General features: G+C 39.9%; 1 protein-coding gene across 6 annotated transcripts in view; it reads right to left on the reverse strand.

Moving 5' to 3' along the window:
* The window catches only part of DPY19L3 (dpy-19 like C-mannosyltransferase 3), an 80,437-nt gene that overhangs the window by 12,196 nt on the left and 47,943 nt on the right, over positions 1-20,298 (reverse strand). For 5 of the 6 annotated variants that reach the window (XM_043599112.1, XM_043599114.1, XM_043599111.1 and 2 more), the window contains 8 exons: positions 16,465-16,596; positions 14,976-15,077; positions 13,155-13,228; positions 12,828-12,986; positions 9,845-9,967; positions 9,353-9,464; positions 8,538-8,594; positions 4,587-4,669 (listed from right to left, as the gene is read on the reverse strand). In XM_043599112.1, coding sequence (XP_043455047.1) covers positions 4,587-4,669; positions 8,538-8,594; positions 9,353-9,464; positions 9,845-9,967; positions 12,828-12,986; positions 13,155-13,228; positions 14,976-15,077; positions 16,465-16,596 — 842 coding nt within the window. The remainder of the gene's footprint in view (positions 1-4,586; positions 4,670-8,537; positions 8,595-9,352; positions 9,465-9,844; positions 9,968-12,827; positions 12,987-13,154; positions 13,229-14,975; positions 15,078-16,464; positions 16,597-20,298) is intronic. The other variant, XM_043599113.1, reaches the window with a different exon arrangement.

Below are 20,298 nucleotides of genomic sequence, written 5' to 3' on the forward strand. Positions count from 1 at the left end.
TTTACTTTAAAGCAGCAAATACAAGTACCCCAACGCCTATAAAATAAACTAGAAGTAATACTTCCTTGAAAACCAGGGACTTCAGAGCATAGCAGAGACGATGTTTATTCTCTTTCTTCTAGTGACTTGGTTTCATAAGCTAGCCCCATTGCAAACCTGGGACATTTCACATTTTAAAGATTCAAGTTTACCCATAAAGCCAATGCAAAGCAAAACAAACAAGCAAAGTGGAACAAAAGGAAAAGCAATCACACGTTTTCTGAACTTTAAAAACCTAGCTAGCTTCACCGTGGTTTATATTTTCTGTGGTGAACTCAGCAGGCAAAGGGAAAAGGCATTTTTTTGTCCTTAACTTAAAATATGCAGTATGACAGGTGTAATGCTGGGTATTCTGCCTTCACAGATACTTCTGCTGACACAGTCTGTGGTCTGTGTCTAAAACAGCTAATGTGCTTTTAACCATTGAATGACACTTCTCTATTATAGAAAAACAAAGCAATTTTTACCAATGTTTGAACAAATGATGTATAAAATGAAAGGATAATTTGTTTTTATAGCCCTCTGCCAAGCTCTATAGCGGGCTGCCCAACCTGCAAACAATTTATTCTGCAAGAAATGTCACTAAATAATGACAAGGACTCACAGGTCAAACGGATTTACATTACATAATTTAAATGTCATTCCAGGAAGACCTGATGGCATTTTGAACAAATAATCTCATTTACTTTTGAAGCTCTAAGCTTCAACAAGTTAATTACTGTTGAACTAATGGGTAAACTGAGCATTATAATATAATGTGTGAACATTTGCTTTATCTACCCCTCAAAAATTTATAGAATTATGCAAATACCACAAAATGATTCATTAAATATAAAAGAGGCTTATAGGCATTTAAGGTCTCAACTTAACCTTCATCATACTTAAGATACACAGTAATTCTTTCTGCTTTGATAAAATGCTAAGGAAGTGTGGTCCATTTTCTCAGTCCCATTGAGAATATATTGCACATGCAGGCTTCATCACTGAAAAGGGACTACCGTTAGTGAAAAATCTTCTAAAGCCCCGTGGTTAAAATGTCACATCTCAGAATATTCAAATCTGCGGGAGTGTCTTCATTGCACAACGTCAAAGAAGAATTTCAGGAACAAGAATGAAACACTTATGGGTCACAAAGGAACGAGGTCTGAAGCACCACTGCCGTGGCGTTTGGCCTCGTGGAAGTAAAAGTGCTTCCTAGTCACACACACGGCACAGCAAGTACCACCTGGGTCTTGCTGAAAGAGCTGCCAGAGACTAAAATCAATCAATCAATCAATCAATCAATCAATCAATCGTGTTTTTAATCTCTGCGTTTGGGAGACCCTCAATCTGCTGGGAAGCGAGCATGCGGCAGTGAGCGCTGTGCGGAGGGCAGGCGGCCAGGGGAGCACACAGGCCGGCCCCGAGGAAGGATCGGGGTATAAGCGGCCTCCTGGTTCTCCCAGGGAAGATTCTGGGGCTGACTTCAACACAATGTCCTCGCTGATTAACGAGGGATCGACTCTCAAAGTTCTATTAGTTTTCTACTTACAGTGAAATCTTGAAGGAACTAAAGGTAGGACATTTCTATTACTAATATAAAAAAGTTTTCAGTTGAAACCTGATAAGGCTCTAAAAACCTTAAACTGGATTCAATAGTAAGAATATGGAAAAAAGGCATGAAGACAGCAGTGCTGAGATGAGACTCAACTCTAGCGGAGAGGTGGTGAGAGTGGGCGGCCACGTGATGTCCTATGTGTCGTTGGTGCTCAATAAGTATCTGTTAAATCCTATCAGTAAGTACAAGTTCAGATATAACTTTACGCATTAAGGTGTTAAACAGACTCTCAGAAACCGAATCCCTTCAGAACGGCCCCTCTCCTATTAATATGTGGTGTCCTAAAGCCATGCCCTTTATCTTCCCTGGAGGCTGTCTGGTTGGCCAATAAAGGGTCATAACCGAGCCCTCCAGGAGAGGAGGAAATAACTAACTCCTGCTGAGGTGATGGAATCTTTCGATTCATCCTCCAAGCCCGAGAAGCCCAAGTGAATACTCGGCCAGCCCTGATCTCCAAACGGAGGCCCAGTGTCCCAGAGCACAACGGTGATGCGTAAGGCAGGCGTGCGGTTTGCCCCAGCATCAAGTATACAGAACAGAGACCGGGACGTGCTGGGTAGGCTTCTTCTCAACACTTCACAGAGGAGGGGCCCTGTACCATCACGGAGGGTCACTTGAGGTGTCCCCGAGGGTTCCTGTAGGTCACGACTTCTCATCCCGACTCGTCCCGCAGCCGTCCTGTGACGGAAGCTACATCCCGCCCCGTACACGCTGCCGTGACCTCCCTGACGAAAGACAGACATGGTGCCACTGTGCCGGCTGTCCGAGAACAGCAGCAGATGACGTGGGAAGAAGGGGGCCGAGTCCCCGCCGGAGCTCTGCCGGCTGCCCTCAGACAACTTCAGACCGACTCCCAGGGACAGTCCATGCCATCCTTCGGCCACAGCCTGCTTCCAGCACAGCTCAGACCTGCTAGTATCCGGGCACAGGTGACTCATCAGAGTAGTAAAATGGAAGCGGAAGGTCATATGTTACGTTTCAGAAACAGAAGAAATCAAGGCGAGTTCAAAGAATATGAAGTGTGTTTTCCCTTGTGTTTGGAACCGAAGGCTACAGACCAGAGCTGATTTCAATGTTGATTTAAACAAATACATTTTGCGTCTAACTAGACCCAATTTTGGCATATATTCATCATCACTTAAGCTTATTTCACAAACATGCCCAGCAGCTATTTTTACAAAAACAATAATTAAGATTTGAAGAATTTTAAGGGAAAACGAGCAAGATTAGATCACAATGGGGCCAATATTTTGGAACAATACAAAGCTTTCCAGTTGCTGAGGATTTTTTAAAAAGTAGAAAGAACGTGTTTCCATACAGGGAGAGGACCATGTTAGTAAGAGGACGATAAAGTAAGGAACAAAGATCACTTTCGCAAAGGAGAGAAGTAACAGACTAACAGACTGTCTTCTTTGCACTCGGAATATAACCTCTCATCTGCCATCTCTCAGAAGCAGAAATGTCACTGTAAGTAATCTTGCCTGAGGACAAGCACGGAGACACAGGCACTGTAGTAAGCGCAGTAGCCCGACACTGCCACGGACCGCCTGGCCTCTGCCAGGACACGTTCTTACCGAGGCTCCATTCATTCCCCAGGGACCGGGGAGCGGAGGCGGGCTGCTCACAGGAATGACCGAGGCAGGCCCGCCAGCTTCAGGGCTCTACCAGGAGGGGGCGCCCTGCGCTCTTCCGATCAATAGTGTGACTTTGAAACCAGAACACCACCAGCCTCACCTTCACAGGTACGTGCCATAAATTTCCGGGTGACTATAGTTAATGCAAAAGTAATTAGCTTTTCTTTACACGAATAACCCTCTTTTCCCATACACAATAAATACGGAAGGAATTATTTACTCTATAATCGTCTGCTGTGATTTAAAGTTAAATAAATAAATAAAGACAAAGCACTGCTTACTAATCTCAGCACTGGAAGTACATGAAAAATTATATTCACTGCATCTAGTCAAAGCCAGTCCGACATTGGGACCAAAGCCACATATATATTTTAGACATAAATCTCTATAAAATCCATGTATTGCACTCAAGAGACCGAAGCTATCAAACGTTTACCATCTCTTAATACACAAGCGGTGCTAAACTGTACTGGTTAGTAAACATTAGTCATGAGCAAGTGCCAATATGGCTACTAAAACCCTAAGTGATGGAGACGATACCGCCGATGCCTTCAGAATATGTCACACAAGATTTGCGACGTCTATTTACATGTGAATAATCACACTGCTGCTTTTTGGTTACAAAGTAGGGAAATGCAGTACTACAGGGCACAGGAATGCCGCTCTGGGTAACAAAGTTTATTTCCGGTGGGAGGCAGGTTCCATTAACAAAGCTTTCGAACACATGACTTTCACGCTGACACTGAGTGCTGGGGCAAAGCAACAGAACGCAGGCAACAGTAGGCACCGAGAGAATGCTAAATGGGACGATGTTCAAGAGAGAAAGAGTCTGGATTTTTAGTCTTCTTTAGGCCTGGGCTCGGGCAGTGTGCTTCGTTGAAATCAAATGTGCACGCAGCTAGTAGGACTCCGTCGTTTACGGTATAACTTTTCAATGATTAACAAGGAAAGAATACTTTCATGTGTCAGCAGTAACAGAAAATCTGAATGGTACCAAAATGGAAGACACGCTAAAGGTAAAATTGGCCTAGACTACGAAGCTTCCTTTCCACTGCTGCCAGTGGCCTGGGGAGCATCCTCCAGCTCTGACTTCCCCTCCTTACAAGTATTTTCCCTTCTTCCGGAGTTTGTGGTTAGAGAGAATATTTCTTGAATGGGGAGAAATTACTTCCAAATATAGAGCTTTAAAGAAAAACTCGGAAATGAATGTATCTTCACAGTTAGATTTCAGAAAAAAAGAAAACACCAAATGAGGTCTATGGTGACGCTTAAAAGGCACTTTAAATTTTAAAGGTTAAAAAAAAAAATCCTCTTACTTAATCCAGTTCATCAGCTCCACTGTATCTGGATCATAGAATTCTCTCAACTCGGAGAGTTCATCCATCATTCCTGGCCAGAACTGAAATTAAAAACAAAACAAAACAAAAACAAAATCCACCCCCACACCCACAACTGTCACTAAGATTAAAACGAAAGGGGACAAACGGCATATAGCCTGTGAACTAAATAAACACGCAACCGCAGCATCTGAACGACTTCACCGCGGCAGTGGACCCTCCTAGCAGAAGCCAGCCAAAGTCCGAAAAAGGTTCCCCGAGTTATTCTGAGCCAAAGCTAATCAGGGCTAGAGGGGTTGTCAACTTTTTACAATGAGCTTTTAGTTTACTCTAATAAAAAACCTGTTGTATGTGGTGTTAGTATCTAGTGAAACATTCATTTGGATAGGACAGGAAATGGCAACCGCGAGAAGGTTCCCGGTACGCTAGAAAAATAGATCTTCCATCATGCAATCTACCCTTCGATGCGGAATGTGCCCTTAAAAGACAGCGCCACGTTAGAGCTGCATAAACGCTCTGGGACAGAATCTCCTCTCATCCCCACAGTTACCCAGGGAGGAAGTGGACGCAAGAGGGCACCATCCCTACTGCTGTTCACGGTTCATTTTGTTGGTGTGGAGACGCTGGCTGGAGAGGTAGCCTGACTTGCCCAGCTCACGGACTGGCAGAGCTATGGCCTGAAACCTGACTCCAAATCCAAATCCAGGATAGCCTGGCATATTTTAATATAATTACAGGTACAATGGGAGAGAAGAATATTTGAAAGTAGGACTCTCCAGGAAATCAGGAACATTTTATGCCACTGGTGCCTCCAACTCAACTCAAGGTAGTGAAGGGGAAGCAGAGTGCGAACATCACACTCTGAGCTTACTGCTTTTCTACCACAATTCCCTATTTAATCCAACAATTAATTAAATGTTCACTGCTGTATCGAATGATAATCGGCTAAGAAGCCTCGATAATCTACATACGTCCTAAGGTGAACAGCAGAACTCCCATGTTGGAAGAAGGCCAATGACAAAGTGCCCGTGCTTCATTAATTTTGAAAATATAGGAATTTTATTTAGGAACCACTAACTAGAACCCGAGTGAAACCTGACTGCTTGGAGGCTGTGTTTCCAGCCCTGTCACTTGCTTTTCTTATCATCTCATCTTTGGCCATTTTTACTGCTCATTCTCATCTAGTGTTGTGGGTGGGTGAACCTGGAAAACTGTTGGTGAGGGAAAACCAAGACAGCACTACTGTCTCAAAGTTTTAGAAGAGATGTAATCATAGTGATTCAATGATACCTTTGTAATATTTCAATTATCCCTATTAATTTGGATAATCAATAGAATACCAACTTTTTAATGATAGGTCCAAATTATGTGGGTATAAAACATATTTTAAAATCTATCAATTCAATGGATAGTAGATATTTTTCTAGCTTGAAAGTTGCTGTTGTTAATTCTGAAAATGTTAAAATCTAGTAACACTGTCTTGTGGCAGACTTCTTAAACAGTGTGAAAGTGTCGAATTAACTAAATGCTGTTTCTAAATGACTAGCAATACTGTGAGAATGCAGCGATGCAAATAAATTAATCAATGTGAGCGTAATAACTCCTGATTTTAGAGTGAAGTGCATGCTTTTCCCTTTTAAATAGGATTGTCCTAAAGAGACATATAGCAAAATTGCTACTATGGACAAGAAAATCTGAAATCCTCATTACAATTGTTCTGTGAAACTCAAATGAGGCTTTGAAGTAGAGGAGTTCATTTTACTTATCAGTAAATCTGTTCAATAGTTGGAAAACAGATTCAGTTTCGGGGTAATTCTTAATATACGTAACACCTTTATTTTCTTTGTGATTTTAAATGTGGAGAGGTTGGAATATCTCAACGGTTTTGTACCATGGAAGCTGGACGCATGAAGATTTCTCCTGAAGTCCGATACTGAGAAGGGCTACGCTGATTCTAGGCAAGTCTTTGGAAGGATTCTTCCGAGTTACTAACTCTCTCACTCAAAGAATATCAACATAGACTTCCTGGAAATGATGGCTTTTTTGGTGCTTTCACTGGTTTTTCTATAGTAATGGTTTTCAAGAGAGGTGGGGAGAGGGATTTTGCCCCACCCCCAGAGGGATGTTTTGCGATGTCTGGAGGTTTTTGATTGTCCCAACAGAAGAGAAGTGCTATTGGCATCTAGGGGGTCGAAATTAGGGATGTTGCTAAACATCCTACAACACACAGGACAGCCCCCTATGACAAGGAATTACCTAGCCAAAATATCAATAGTGCAGGGAAGCCCTGTTCTGTGCGTAAGTGCCACCTGGAGGGCCGGGGAAACACATTTCTGGACTCCACTCCAGAGGTTCTGATTCGGTAGGTCTGGTCTGGAGTGGGACCCAAACATCTGTATTTCTAACAAGTTCCCAGGTGATGCTGATGTTGCTTGTCTGGGGACCACACTTTGAGACCCAATGCCATATAGCGTAGTTTATTTCTTCTAGAATGCCCTTCCTCAGTTTTGCCAAGAACAAGAGACTGAAGTCCTCAAATAGCTGTAAAAAATGAACACAATTCCAGATACACAGCTGAAACATGGAAGAACTCAGCCTACACACAGAGAGGCTGTGGAAAAAAGACTGCTACCGTGTGCATACATCTTTAGCGTGAGACCAGAAACGTGGTGAGCTCTGTCTTCTCTGGGAGGAGGGGGTTTATCAGCCAGAACCAACGTGCAGAGGGGAAGTTACCTCATTCCTTATTAAACGTAAATTCTACTTAATCTTCCGTTTTTGCTTTCCAGATGTTTTAAAGAAGTTTCATTTATTTACATCAGAGCAAGAAAATTCCCAGGGGCAGGGTGGTAGAAATAACCTATTTCTAGGTTTTCTAGTATCTGAGTTAGCACAGTGCTCTGCCTATGACAATAAATGTCTTGATGGATAGGAACATGATAGAGCATGATTTTTTGAAATATTTACAGCAGAATCATCCAAGAGTATGATTATCACATATTATTTTTAGCCTAAAACCTCTGGCTTTGAGTAAAATCTTACATGAAAGGATAAGCCAAACCCAAGGCTGAGCTGCAATCGCTAATCCTCCCCGGGGCTGAGCCCCTTCCTCCCTTGAGACTCCCTCCCAAATGAGGGGCGATACACAGTAGAGGATGAGATCTACTGTTCGTTCTGACATAAAACCAAATTTGAAGGAAAAAATCTAAACTTAAGAATATGTGTAAGATTGTTTAAAAAGAGAGGGTAAAAGCTCAGTTGGATGGCGTAGTCTGGGCTCCCTGCCCGGGTACTGATTCAAGCCTCTAAATCTCAAAGATGTGTCAAGAGTCACCAAATCGTCCGTCTGACTGGCGACTCCCTGCCTCTTACGAAGGATTCTCAGAACTGAAGCACAGTTAAAGCTATTTCAGGAGTTAGTCAACTGAGAATATGAGGAATTTCCTTATTTCCTATTGAAACTGAAGGACAGATAACGAGGCTAGCCTGGGACTGTACTTACTTACATATGCCCAGCCTCTTACAAAGTGATTTTACGCATCTGATAAAATATGTAGGTTAAAGTAAGATGCATTTTAGGATCTCTTACTCTCTCTAAAGCAGGTAACAGGGAATTATTTCTCTACTTAATTTACCTCAACATAGGTCTGAAAACATCTTTCGGAATTTGCATCAGCGGAATAGTAAGTCAAAACCAAAGTTAGTCAGAAAAATTAACCTGTAGTCATTTTTGCTACAATGTTTTTACTTGTTAAATACTATTTGGGAAATAGATGGGTTTTCCTATCAATGCCAGGTAGCTTCATAAGAAGCCAAGGAGAGGTCTGTAACCACAAACCATTCTATTTGCCAGTAACATACAGAGTACAGAGTCAAAGCAATTATTCTGCTAAACTGATTAATGGCAACAATGAGGAAAATCAGTCTTACCTTATAGCACAGATACAGCAGTATTAATATCGGTACTGAATATCGCATTATACATATCTATATAAGAAAGACATTATTTAGATCACAGGTATTTTGAACACTTTGGCCTTACAGTTTTGTTTTGTAAACACAGGACCCATTCTTTTTAAAGCAACAAAAATGTGATTTCACGGAGCATGAGTCTCCAATATGCCAGACAACTGGGTCAACGTAAGGGTCCCAATCACTCATGAGATACTTGTAGCTTCTACTCTATTGCCACCTTGTGAGTTCACACGGGAGAACAATTCAAAACTGCAGCTATAGGCTATTAACCATAACCATATGCTTATTCATATTTGTGTTTTCCTATCCCCCGTTATTAATATTTGTTTTAAGGATAATTTATTATAATAATAGTGATAACTGGATAATGGAGTTCTTGAGGATTTGTAATTTTTCCTTGTGTGCTTTACAGTATTTCCAAATTCAGTATAATAAGCAAATGTAGCCAATGGTTTGGGAAAACATAAATAATTTAAAAAATAAAATTAAGAATAAAATTATTTTAGAAATAACTCCTTAGAAAATCCTAAGGTCTACGGCCACGCCAGCCTGAATGCGCCCGATCTCGTCTGATCTTGGAAGCTAAGCAGGGTTGGGCCTGGTTAGTACTTAGACGGGAGAAAACCATAAGGTGCCAGTTATCTATTTTCTGCCTCAAATTTTAGTATCTGTTTCATTGGGCCGATGTAGGGGCAACTACTGAAAACAACAATAACTGGTAGGAAAGAAATCCTGAAAGTCATCGAACTAAAAGGGATAATAGCACTGACCCTCTTTGGGTTATAAAGATGGATCAACTTCAGGAGTAACTCCCATATTTCAGGGCTGCATAAGCCAAACGATGCAAACACGCACATGTGTGACGTCCAGAGGTACTTCATTCTGTAGCAAAAGAAACAGGCAAAGGTCAGCAAGTGCCAGCCAGCCGTGGAGAGACCCGCGGTGTGAGACAGTTGTACCGTCTGGGACAGGAAAATCTAACTAAGGCTGTGCAGGAACCGTCTGCCCAAGGATCAGTTACGAGTTTCACTGCCTTTTGAGAACCATCATACAGGTAAAAATAGACGAATCTGGGTAATTAGGAAAAAAGTGGTTATTAATAATATTTTGTACTGGAAAAGGTAGCAAACAAGAAAAATTTTATGGCAACCATAATTATCAATGAAGATGCCCGTCAGTTTCCAAGTTACATTGCTAAAATATGTCAGGTAAAGAATGGTCAAATAAAAACATTAATCAAGCAAACAGATAAGACAAAATACCTCATCGTACTCAATGCCAAGAATCCAAACAGAATGGTATGTATTAAGTTGTAGGCAGTTTCTGGTTTCAGCATGATCGTGCACTTTCCCATTTGACCCATGGATTGTTGATTTGCAGAATCACTGAATAAAACAGCACACATACAAAATTGAAACTGGATACATAACTGTAAGTTAGGTAAATCTTTTTAAAAGATTTACGCCTTCATATATATACAAATGTATTTAGAAACTTATCCCTTCATATATTTAGAAATGTATTATTGCTCTAAGACAAAATGAGTCAGCATTAATCAATTTTGAATTTGTGAAGCTAAAAGTGCTAAAATGCATCACTAACTAAAATTTAACAAATTTCATTGTAAGTAAAAATTTAGAGTACTTCAACCCTTTATAAGAAAATAGAAATAATAGTCTTCTGGAGTCAAAAAGATAAAGATATCTTTAAAGATATTTCAGGAGTTGCTAGTATTTTGTAAGTTTTCATAAATAAGAAAAAATAAAAATGTGTCCATAAACTTGGAATTCAGTTCCTTTATGAACAAATGATCACATTTTAACCTATCAATACCTCATTACAGATGTCTGATGTGATTTTTTTTAAATCAAATATGGCTATGTTAAAGTAATTACACTCATAATATTAACAATAATTCCTTATCACGCAACACCCACTTTGTATTCTATTTCTCATGTACTGCCATTGCTTTTTTCAGGTGGTTTCTTTGAATTAGGACCCTAAGCTTTCACACTGCATTTCATCAACGTCTCTTTAAGTTGTCTCTCAGTCAAAACAAGTATCCTCTGCTTTGAGGCTGTTTATTGGCTGAAAGAAATGTCATTTGTCCTGTAACTACCTCCACCTTCTGGATTTGGCTGATTTTCTCCTTGTGGTGGTGTTTAATACGTTTCTCTATGCCCACCCTGCTTATAAACTTATAATTAGATCTAGAGGTTAATTATTAGAGTCAGGTTCATTTATTTTGGCAAGAATACTCCATGGGGGACCTCCTGTAGTCTAAACTGGGTCACACCAGGGAGGCACATACTGTCATCTCTGGTGGTCCCCACTTTAGAGATGCTGAGATGGACGAGTGGGTTCGGATGTCGTCCAGTGCGTTGTCAAGGGCATAAGGAAACAACAGGAAGTGCCATCAGTTTCAGATAAAAGCAATGCCTTGTAAAGGCCCCACTTAGCCTTCATGAAATCCAACACACCTGGATACGTAGGAGGCTTCCATGTAACTAGAAAACTATTCTTCCCTAGAAATCCTTTCAACCACCCTAGATACATATGAAAATTAAACTGGTATTCTAAGGTAATTTTCACCACTGGTAGTAATCTTTACTTAGGTGTCATATATTACAACCCAAACCCTGGCTTCTATGTTGCTACTAAAAGGTTGCTCCAGACAAGAACATATGTTCTCATTTTCCCCTGATACCTGAGAGAATTCTGCAACACCTCTCCCCATCTCCCTGGCCAAGCTGGAAAGCTCATATTAATCCCATGAATATAGAGCCCATGAGTTAATTCCTTTTCAGTCGTAGCCTTTACACCAACACAGATGTGTTGCGTGAACAGAATAGTATCATCCTTCCTAGTATTAAGATGGTGGAAATATTTTAAATACTTGGCATTGATAAAATATCCTTCAAATTACTTAGAAGCTCATCTTAAGATACCATTATTCTTAAATTACTTTAATTAATGTAGTACTTTTCCTCCAATAAGGTTCTAATCCCCCTACGTGGTAGATGAGGATGTTCTAAAACCTCACCCACAATCATACACCAAGTCAGCCTGCAGAGACGGCTCCTAGATTCACACTGAGCATGGCAGACATTTTCACAAAATACTGCAGGCCAACTCAACTTCCTGCTTTGCATGCAGTCTAGAGTCCTGCCGACACTTGGCGTGTCTGGAATAATATTAAATTACACTGTCTAGAATAATTTCCATCTATTTTCACAGGGCTGGATTTTATCTTGGGCTAGAGATCAGGCTAAGAACACTTCTGAAAGATACTAAAATAGTTTATAGTCAATGAAGTATTTTCATGGTTCAATGTTGCTTCACTCTCTTAATAATCATAAAACATCTCAACTGATCTGGACTCATTTTAATGCCCTTCTCCAGCACAGCTCTCCGGTGGCTGCGAATCACAGCCCACCAGCACCTTAATTGGCAAGATAACTATGGAGAAAAAGGGCTTCCTTCTGAGCTTCATTAAGTTTTCACAAATGACAGCAGCTTCAATTTCTTACACTTAATTTTCTTTCAATTTAACACGGATAGTAAATGCAGAAGCCCTCCATCAGCCTTGTAGGTAGGTATTCCACACATTTTTAAAAAGTCTTTATACTCCCTGGCTCTTTCTTTTAGCAGATTAGTAGACATGTTAAGTTTTTAGAAACAGCCAATTATTGCTGAAAACTTTGGTGGACTCCAACTTTGCAAGCCCTTTAACAACATGCAACAAAACAACAGTTAACTCTTGATACTTCATGAGAAATAAAAAAGGCAGCTAGACAAAGAAAGGCAGAAAAACAACAGGAAAACTAACAATGAGAACCAAAGAGAGACTATGAGTCACTAATAGTAATACGAGCTAATGACATATAAAATGTACAGAATGTTCCAGGCGTGAGGCACCATTCTAAGCACTGTATGTCATTTTAACTTATTTACTTCCCACAAACCCTGTAGAGTAAGTCCTCTGAGTATCCTGTGTCTATAGAAAGAGGCATATGGGAAGGGCTCAAAGGGGACAGCCTGTTCGGTGTTGCCTGCTTTTTGCTATCTCTTAGCTGGTCCATCGTTAATGACCGAGTGGAGTCCAATCTAAACTGGCTACGTCCCCCCTTTCAGCTGCACAATACCGCATCTGTGTCTGATAGATTGATTTTCAACTGAGCACTTTTTCGGCAACAGAGAGCAAGTTCGTTAAAGCACAGCATAGGCTTCCGAAACACGCCATACCTGAGATTATGGAAGGCGACTGCTAACGCTGCCATCACTGTGATGGACAGAACAAATATGTAAGCGTAAAAAAGTAGAGTATCTGAGAGCCTTCCAAATGTATTAAAAGGTAAGAGGCCAAATGCTTCTTCACACAGATACAGATTTGCATCAAAATCTCTAGGGAACAAATGAAAAGGCAAAATATTAAATTCAAAACAAGATAAGTAAACCACACATTTTTCCTCAAAATGAGCCTGGAATTAATAGTTCAAGGCACTATGAAGTTTGAAAGTCCCTATTGATTTAATATAAAAAAGTAAACATAAATTTTAAATTCAGCCATACCTTGTTGCTCCAAACCCAAATTTTGCCTTCAGAAATTTAAATATGTGTTCGTCTGACTTCAGATTAAGAATTTTCTATCAGGGAGGGAGAAAATGAAAATTACTATTAGCGCCTTATGCATGATTTCCTGATAATTTCCCAATGAATACATACATCTGGTGTCCAGTTTCACAGGACTGCGTGCGTGCGTGCGTGTGTGTGTGTGTGTTTATAGCAAATGTTGTCAATAGTTGTCAGAAATGAGGAATTCTAACACAGTGACTTTTACACTCCTTCATCCCGCCCCCCCCTTTTTATAAGCAGAATCACTTTTTTCAACCTTATAAAGAAGTTCAACACGTAAAATAGATAAAAGATGAGCTTCTTTGGTCTCAGGGAGGAGATGGCTGAAGCCAGGTGAGTACAATTTTTTTTTTTTTATCAGAAAACCAATAATTTGATGATCTGAGACCTCAAACAGGTATAGAGCCCACAGGGCCTCTCTGGCTTTGGGGTCTCTGTCTGGAGACACAATTGATAGAAGACTCATTCACACAATGACAACTGAAGGCTCAGTGGTGGCCCCCAGAGTGAACAAATGCCAGCGCATATCATTAGTGATTAGGATTTTAATTCACATCATTTTATTTTTAACATACGCTTTACAAAAATCCATATAACATAAATCGGTCAAGAAATTCTATCAAAGGGAAAATGAAGATAGAAAAGAAAGTAAGACGAATCCAGAAGTGAGGTTAGTACATAAAATACATTTGCTAGAGATGAGCTGCAAATCTGGGCTTACACATTCTACTAGCAAATGCAGAGGGAGATAAAAGCACAGGTCATAAGATTAAAACAAACTAGTTGCTCAAAACAGATCCTAACACTCCTAAGACTGAGACTCAAGAGAAATTTTCCCCATGGGTACGGTAAAAACAGCAGGAGTCTCAAAGACGAATTTTTTCTAATTCCTCTCATTGTATGTAGCTGGCAAGACATCAAGTATGACTCAATAGATGGTACTCTTTGGGAAGTCAAGAATCAATGGTCCAGGCATGCAGTGCTCTGCTGGCTTCACTCAGGCACGGATGACTAAATGTCTAGAGTGGGGAAATGGGTGAACCGCGTATCTTTCAGCCAATCTTTCGGAAACGCTGATTGCTCAGCTCAAGTAAGCTTTTGATAAGTACCGAACTGTGTGGGGTTTAAGAACTAGCGACAAGGACCTGGAGTGGAAGTGTTTAATGTGGCCGGATGAGTGAGAGTCTCTGAGAGTCAACAGACAGGAAGAGGGACTGCCAACGTACATGCGGATGTCTCCTGCCCTGAAACCAGCCTGCCAGGAGGGGCAAAATCGTTTCAATAAATCACTGTGGTTCCAACAGTCAAGCTAGTTTCTCTCTCTTCTTTTCTTTTGTTTTAAGTAATCTTCTATACCTACCGTGGGGCTCGAACTGACGACCCCGAGACCAAGAGTTGCACGCTTCACCAGCTGAGACAGCCAGGCGCCCTGCCTGTTCATCTATCAACTTAACCCAGTGAAAACCATGTCATCTTTTTCTTTGTACCATAGTGCAAGAAAACGCTCTCTAAAAAGCAGAATTTTTTAAAATTAGAGAGACAATCATTTAATGCCTTTGAAGTTGAGCTTTTAAAAAGTGTAGTAACTCAAAAAGTGAGTTCAAGTTAGAACATATTTAAAAAATGAGCAGAAATCAATGACTGAGATAGAGAATAACTGTTTCAGAAACAAAGTGAAAACTGAGCTTGTTAAAAGGAGAACTGGTCATTCTTTAGGTAACTTTAATTCATAAATTAAATGTCATTTTATTAACCTACCTTAATAATGTTGTTGAGAAAAAGTGTCAAGCATAAAACTGCAAATAAATGTAATAATAGTTTCCCCAGCCTATTAAGGAAGCTTCCAGTTTTCAGATTTTTCTAGAAATGAAAACAGCTGAGTCTTAATTCTTAAATTACTTCAGAGACATTTAAGATGAGATTACTTAAGGGTTTAAAACATGAGATCATGCAACATACTGGGAAAATATGTGGAAAATATCACCTACTTTTCACGAGGTTATATACTGTCTTAATGTTTGTAAATGTCTAATATAAATGTAAATGAATCCCTTAATAAGCTTCATAATGTCAGAAAACTGTCCTAGTCTTTTTTTTTTTTTAGACCTTTGCAACTAGAGTATGGAGTCTGCCAGAAGGGTATTCAGGATACACTGACTGAACAAATCTTGTGGTCATTTAACCATTAATTCATGTATCACAGACGACACAGCAAATTAAAGACCTACCAGTATAATAAAAGATGAATTGTGCTCTTTATAATAGTCTTCTTATATCTGTCAGATTAACTTTACAGATCATCAAATATAATAATATCTAATAATTTTGAAGAATTAAATAGGCATGATGTTTATTTATAACTAAAGTTAGAAGGATGAATGAGAACTATTGTTTTAGATCATCAACTGAAGCCTTTTTTAAAAAAACCTTTGTGACAGCTTGTCCATGACAGGATATTTTCTTCCTAAAGCAGAAGGTAAAACAGCTTCTTGATATAAAAGTACTTATGAGAAATGTTTCTCATATGCTTATGAAAAAGCAAACAGGCCTTGTGACGTCATGTGAAGAAAAACAAATTAAATCTCATGTAACTTTAAGAGATTTGAATTCTTTAATAAAACCAAAATATCAGGTCAGTGTTTTCAAATGTGACACTCTAGGAATGTCCCCTTATTTCTGAATGTATGTATCTGGATTCTCAAAATTCTCAGAGTTAATCTAAATTCACTTAAAAATCAATACCATGATACGGAATGCTGCGGTAGGGAGCAGTGCTACTGTGTCGCCAATAATAAGGTATCCAGCAACTCGAGAGACACTGGGATGAACATATGTCCCCAAGCAACAGGTTCTTCTTACTCTTGAATTCACACACACCAGAAGTAAAAAAGTTTTTCTTCTTCGTTTCAGGTTTAAATCAATGGCATGCATTCAAATAAGCATCTCTGGCTAATCCCTGAACTGAGATTCCAATTCTCTAAGACAAAAGTAAATGTCAAAACAAGGGGTGGCACATCAGAAAGCGTGAAAACAGAGACGCTACACCGTGCACATAAAAACAAACAAACAAACAAACAAACAAAACCAAAACCCAAAACAAAACAAAAAAATCCCTAAATAATGGGTCCGGTGCTTTTCAGTGGGAATCTGGTCATACATTTTCCTTTGTGTGCTGTATAAAAATAAGGCCCAAGCAACCACACAATTTAAAAAAAAGTTTGCTTAAAGGACAAAAATAATGTCCTACCTGAAGTTTTCTTGCAATTAATACTGAAAGATTAAAACTGATCAGCAATGATCCAAGAATCATAGAATTAAAAAACTGAAGAATGCACACCAAGAGCAAGCCTGTCATTTGTATGCCATACAGCCATGTCGCCTGCAACAAGCAAAGATTAGGTGGTTAAAGACTTTATCAGAAGCCTACCGCATGCTGGCACGTGGGCGACTAGCCGGCTGGATACATTCAAGTTACAAATAAAGCAGAAAGCACACCTAGCTTCAAGCAATTCCATCTAAAATCCAAAATCATACACATACTGCTTATTTACCTTTTAATATACTGCATTTTACACCTTGTAACATTAGTTAAAGAGGAAACAAACAGATAATATGAAGTAGAGGAAGCAGACAATGGCATAAACATATTCTGGAAATGGGCAAATGCAGTCCGCAATTTCCTTCTAAATTCTCTTACAGTTACTATGTACAGAATCTTCTGGTGTTCTGTTATTTCTGAATTTTCCACACTCCAGACTATCCTATTGCTTCCTTTTCTCTGTGTGTGCACCTGATTCCATCAGGCTGAAAAGCCCTCCTGGAGCAAGGCCTTCGACTTTCCACTTCGGGGGGTCTCTAGAAGGTGGCACAGTGCAGCAGTCAAGAACACGACCGGGATTGGGACACCTGGGTGGCTCAGTGAGTTAAGCGTCTGACTTGCACTCAGGTTGTGATTTCGCAGTCGGCAGGTTCGAGCCCCACGTCGGGCTCTGTCCTGACAGCTCAGAGCCTGGAGCCTGCTTTGGATTCTGGGTCTCTCCCTCTCGCTCATGCTCTGTCTCTCTCTCAAAAATAAATAAACATTAAAACAAAACAAAACAAAACCCACAACTGGGGTCAACAGCACCTGTGCCAGCTTGCGGATTCTGACATAAACCAGCTGTGTGACCTTCATGTTCTGGAACTGGTTCATGTGTAGAAGAGGGATGTTTACACCTTCCTCAGAGTTGCCGCGAGGCCTGGCGGAAGGACCGGATGTGGCTGTTTTAAAATGCCTAGCACATAATGAGCACTCGCTAACGACAGCTCTCGGTATATAAGAATTGTTGACAGGTGGATACTGAAAGAAGCAAAACTCCACCAACTTGAACGCAGAAAATATGCCACAAAGAAAAACTGACAGCCTCTGATAACGAGTTGATACTTTCTCTCCTCTTTGAGATTGGACAATTCCATATTCATATCGGCATATGAAAAATCCCACTTTCGGGGCGCCTGGGTGGCTCAGTTGGCTAAGCGTCCGACTTCAGCTCAGGTCACGATCTCACAGCCCGTGAGTTCGAGCCCTGCGTCAGGCTCTGGGCTGATGGCTCAGAGCCTGGAGCCTGCTTCCGATTCTGTGTCTCCCTCTCTCTCTGCCCTTCCCCCGTTCATGCTCTGACTCTCTGTGTCTCAAAAATAAATAAACGTTAAAAAAAATTAAAAAAAAAAAAAAAAAAAGAAAAATCCCACTTTCATTCAGCAGCAAACCAGATTTCCCTCATAGCTTTGTTTTCTTAACTTCAAAGGAAACACACCTGTAACAAGCATTTAGAAGGCAACACCTGTAACAGTTCAGTGCTTTTGCTTGTTCACAGAAATGTGGATTTTAGGATTATAATGGCACAATATTTCATTATAGGAGATTTAGGAAAACATAAAAAAAGAAACAATAATGGATAGAAAAGTGGGCTCTAAAATCAAAATCCAACATCATTACCTACAGAAATAATATTGATTTCATAGTGGTGGTAGGATATTTCATGTGGCATTTTCCTTATTTCCCATTATATTGTATCATTTTCTCACATCAATGACTGTTCTGTGAAAACTTAATTTTAAATGGTTACATAACATTCTACCATATGCCGTAATTTGTCTGCCAGTGGATCATTTGTTCCCAGCTTTTCATTATTGTTGAAGTTAATGTTATTACGAACATCCTTTTGAAAAAGTCCTCAAATCATTGTATCTGATTACACTCCTCCACCCTTATCTGCGAGGGATCTGTTCCAAGATCCCAGTGGGCTCCTGCCTAGTCACGCCTGAAACCATGAATGCACCGAATGGATACATACATCCTGTACATGATGATAAAGTTTAACTTACAAATTAGGCACAGTAAGAGATTAACAACAGTAACCAATAATAAAATAGACCCATTGTAACAATATACTGTACAAGATTTATGGGAATGTAGTCTCTCTCAAAATATCTTCTTATACTGCACTCACCCTTTTTCTTGTGATATGATAAAATGCCTACGTGATGAGATGAATGAAATAAGGTGAGTGATGCAGGCATGTGACATTGAATCAGGCTACTACTGTCATTCTGGCTATAGGTCAGAGGTGGATTATCTGCTTCTCACCGTGGCTGACCTCACATAACTGAAAACATGGATAAGGTGTGGGGGTGGGGAGGCTTCCGTAGCTCCTTAATTTGTTCATGGTTGTATAGCTAGCACCTAAAACAACACCCACTAGGACAGTGACACTCAATAAATATTGGAGGGACAAATGAATGAAAGCATTTCCATAGGACAGATTCCTAAAAGTACAATTACTAGATAGCAAAGGAATAGTTATTCTTTTTTAATAGCTTTATTGAGATATAATTCACATGCCATAAAATTCACCTTTTTAAAGGGCACAATTCCTGACTTTTAGTATTAACAGTTGTGCAAACATCACCAAAATCTAATTTTAAGATATCCTCATCATCTCCCCAGTCCCCCCAAATTCCATAGCCATTAGCTGTAACTCCTTTTTTTTTTTGTAGGTCCTCACTCCTTATTTCCTTCCCATCATTCCTATCCAACACCAATCTATTTTCTGCCTCTAAGGATTGGCATATTTTGACATTCCATACAAGTGGAACCACACAATATTTGTTTTTGTGTGACTGGCTTCGTAGCACAGTGTTTTTTCAAGGTTCCTTCATGTTGTAGCATGTATCAGTGCTTCATTCTAAATTTTGACGGTTGAATAATATTCCGTTGTACCACATTTTGTTTACTCCATTCATCAAGTGATGGGCATTTTGGTAGTTTCCACTTTCTGGCCATTCTGAATCACGCTGCTATGAACATTCATGTACAAATTTTTATGCGGATATAGGTTTTCATTGCTCTTGGGTATGTCACCTAGCAGTGGAATTGCTGATCACGTGGCAACTCTATGTTTAACATGTGAGCCAGTGCTCAATTGTTTTCCAAAGAGGCTGCACCCTTCTATATATCCCTCCAGCAATGAAAGTTCTAACATCTTCACATCCTTGCCAATGCTTATCATCTGTCTTTGTTGTTGTTTTCAGGTTTTAGCCATGTGAGTGGGGGTGAAAGTGTATCTTATTTTGGTTTTGACTTATTTCCCTAGTGAGTAATGATGCTGAGCATCTTTTCATGTGCTTGCTGGACATTTACGTATCTTCTCGAATTGTCTATCCAATCTTTTGCCCGTATTTATTATTGAAAGAGCTGAAAGAGTTCTTTATATATCCTGGAAGTGCATTATCAGATAGAGGATTTGCAAATATTCTCTCCCATTTTGTGAGCTGTCTTTTCACTTTGATGATTTGTTTTGAAACACAAAAGTTTTTAAGTTTGATGAAGTCCAATTCACCCATGTTCTTCTTTAGTCACTCATGCTTTTGGTGCTGATCCTTGTAAGAAGGCTTGGCCTACTCCAAGGTCATGAAGAATTTTTCCTGTCTTCTCCATGTTTTATAGCTTTAGCTCTTAAAGTAGGTCTTTGCTGTACTTTGAGTTAATTATTGTATATGGGGGGGGGTTGGGAGGGAGGGATCTGACTTAATTCTTTCA

The sequence above is a fragment of the Prionailurus bengalensis genome, chromosome E2, assembly GCF_016509475.1.
Source record: "Prionailurus bengalensis isolate Pbe53 chromosome E2, Fcat_Pben_1.1_paternal_pri, whole genome shotgun sequence".
Classification (NCBI taxonomy): domain Eukaryota; kingdom Metazoa; phylum Chordata; class Mammalia; order Carnivora; family Felidae; genus Prionailurus; species Prionailurus bengalensis.